The sequence below is a fragment of the Plectropomus leopardus genome, unplaced genomic scaffold (assembly GCF_008729295.1).
Source record: "Plectropomus leopardus isolate mb unplaced genomic scaffold, YSFRI_Pleo_2.0 unplaced_scaffold1880, whole genome shotgun sequence".
Taxonomy (NCBI): Eukaryota; Metazoa; Chordata; class Actinopteri; order Perciformes; family Serranidae; genus Plectropomus; species Plectropomus leopardus.
Genome location: NW_024620275.1, coordinates 1 through 1,130, shown reverse-complemented (window position 1 = coordinate 1,130; position 1,130 = coordinate 1). Strand labels below are relative to the sequence as shown.

At 52.2% G+C, this 1,130-nt stretch overlaps 1 protein-coding gene across 1 annotated transcript; it reads left to right on the top strand.

Annotated features, from left to right (window-relative positions):
* Positions 1-29: 29 nt before the first annotated feature.
* LOC121965148 (caspase-3-like) lies at positions 30-688 on the top strand (the record flags this gene model as incomplete). Its single annotated transcript, XM_042515308.1, has 2 exons — positions 30-197; positions 434-688. Coding segments are annotated over 2 exons (360 nt in total), but the record flags the coding sequence as incomplete, so codon positions are not given.
* Between the last annotated feature and the right edge of the window lie 442 nt (positions 689-1,130).

The following is a 1,130-nucleotide window of genomic DNA, read 5'->3' as shown; positions in this document are numbered from 1 at the left end:
TGTGTGTGTGTGTGTGTGTGTGTGTGTGCGCAGAGAGCCGGCGGCCGGTCAAGGACTGTTTTCTGGCCGTCTTGTCGTCTCACGGGGACGAGGGCTGCGTGTTCGGAGCTGATGGGAAACCCGTCCAACTGTCCCGTGTCTTCAAGTATTTTGACAACGAATACATGGAGACGAAGGCCAAAGTGTTCCTCATACAGGTACCAACACACACACACACACACACACACACACACACACGCACGCACACACACACACACTGATGATGCTGTTGTGGTTCAAGATGTTGTCTCTGAGGACATAGTCCCTGTGTCTCTGAGGGCGTTGTCTCTGTGTCTCTGGGGATGTTGTCTCTGTGTCTCTGGGGATGTTGTCTCTGTATCTCTGGGGACGTAGTCTTTGTGTCCCTGAGGACGTTGTCTCTGTGTCTCTGCAGGCCTGTCGGGGGTCGGGTCTGGATGACGGCGTGGAGGTGGACTCAGCTGATGACATCACAGCGTGCAGCTTCTCTCAGCACCTGTCTGTCCCCGTGGACACAGCTGTGATGTACGCCACGCCACCGGGTAAGACACCTGTCCATCACCACGAAGAGCCTTTGTCTCTGTGCACCAGTGAGACTCCCAGCTAAGACCCTAATGTCCTAAAATCTGAGAAATGTCCTTAAATCTCAGAAAAATCTTAAAATCTTAAAAATGCCCCAAAATCATTGAAACATCTTAAAATCCTAAAATTGTCCTAAAATCAAAGCAGGTAGAGTGTCCCTGTGCCAGAGTGTCCCTGTGCCAGAGTGTCCCTGTGCCAGAGTGTCCTTCTGTCAGAGTGTCCTTCTGTCAGAGTGTCCTTCTGTCAGTGTCCCTCTGTCCTTCTGTCAGAGTGTCCCTCTGTCCTTCTGTCAGAGTGTCCTTCTGTCAGAGTGCCCCTGTGCCAGAGTGTCCCTCTGTCCTTCTGTCAGAGTGTCCTTCTGTCAGAGTGTCCTTCTGTCAGTGTCCCTCTGTCCTTCTGTCAGAGTGTCCCTCTGTCCTTCTGTCAGAGTGTCCTTCTGTCAGAGTGTCCTTCTGTCAGTGTCCCTCTGTCCTTCTGTCAGAGTGTCCCTCTGTCCTTCTGTCAGAGTGTCCTTCTGTCAGAGTGTCCCT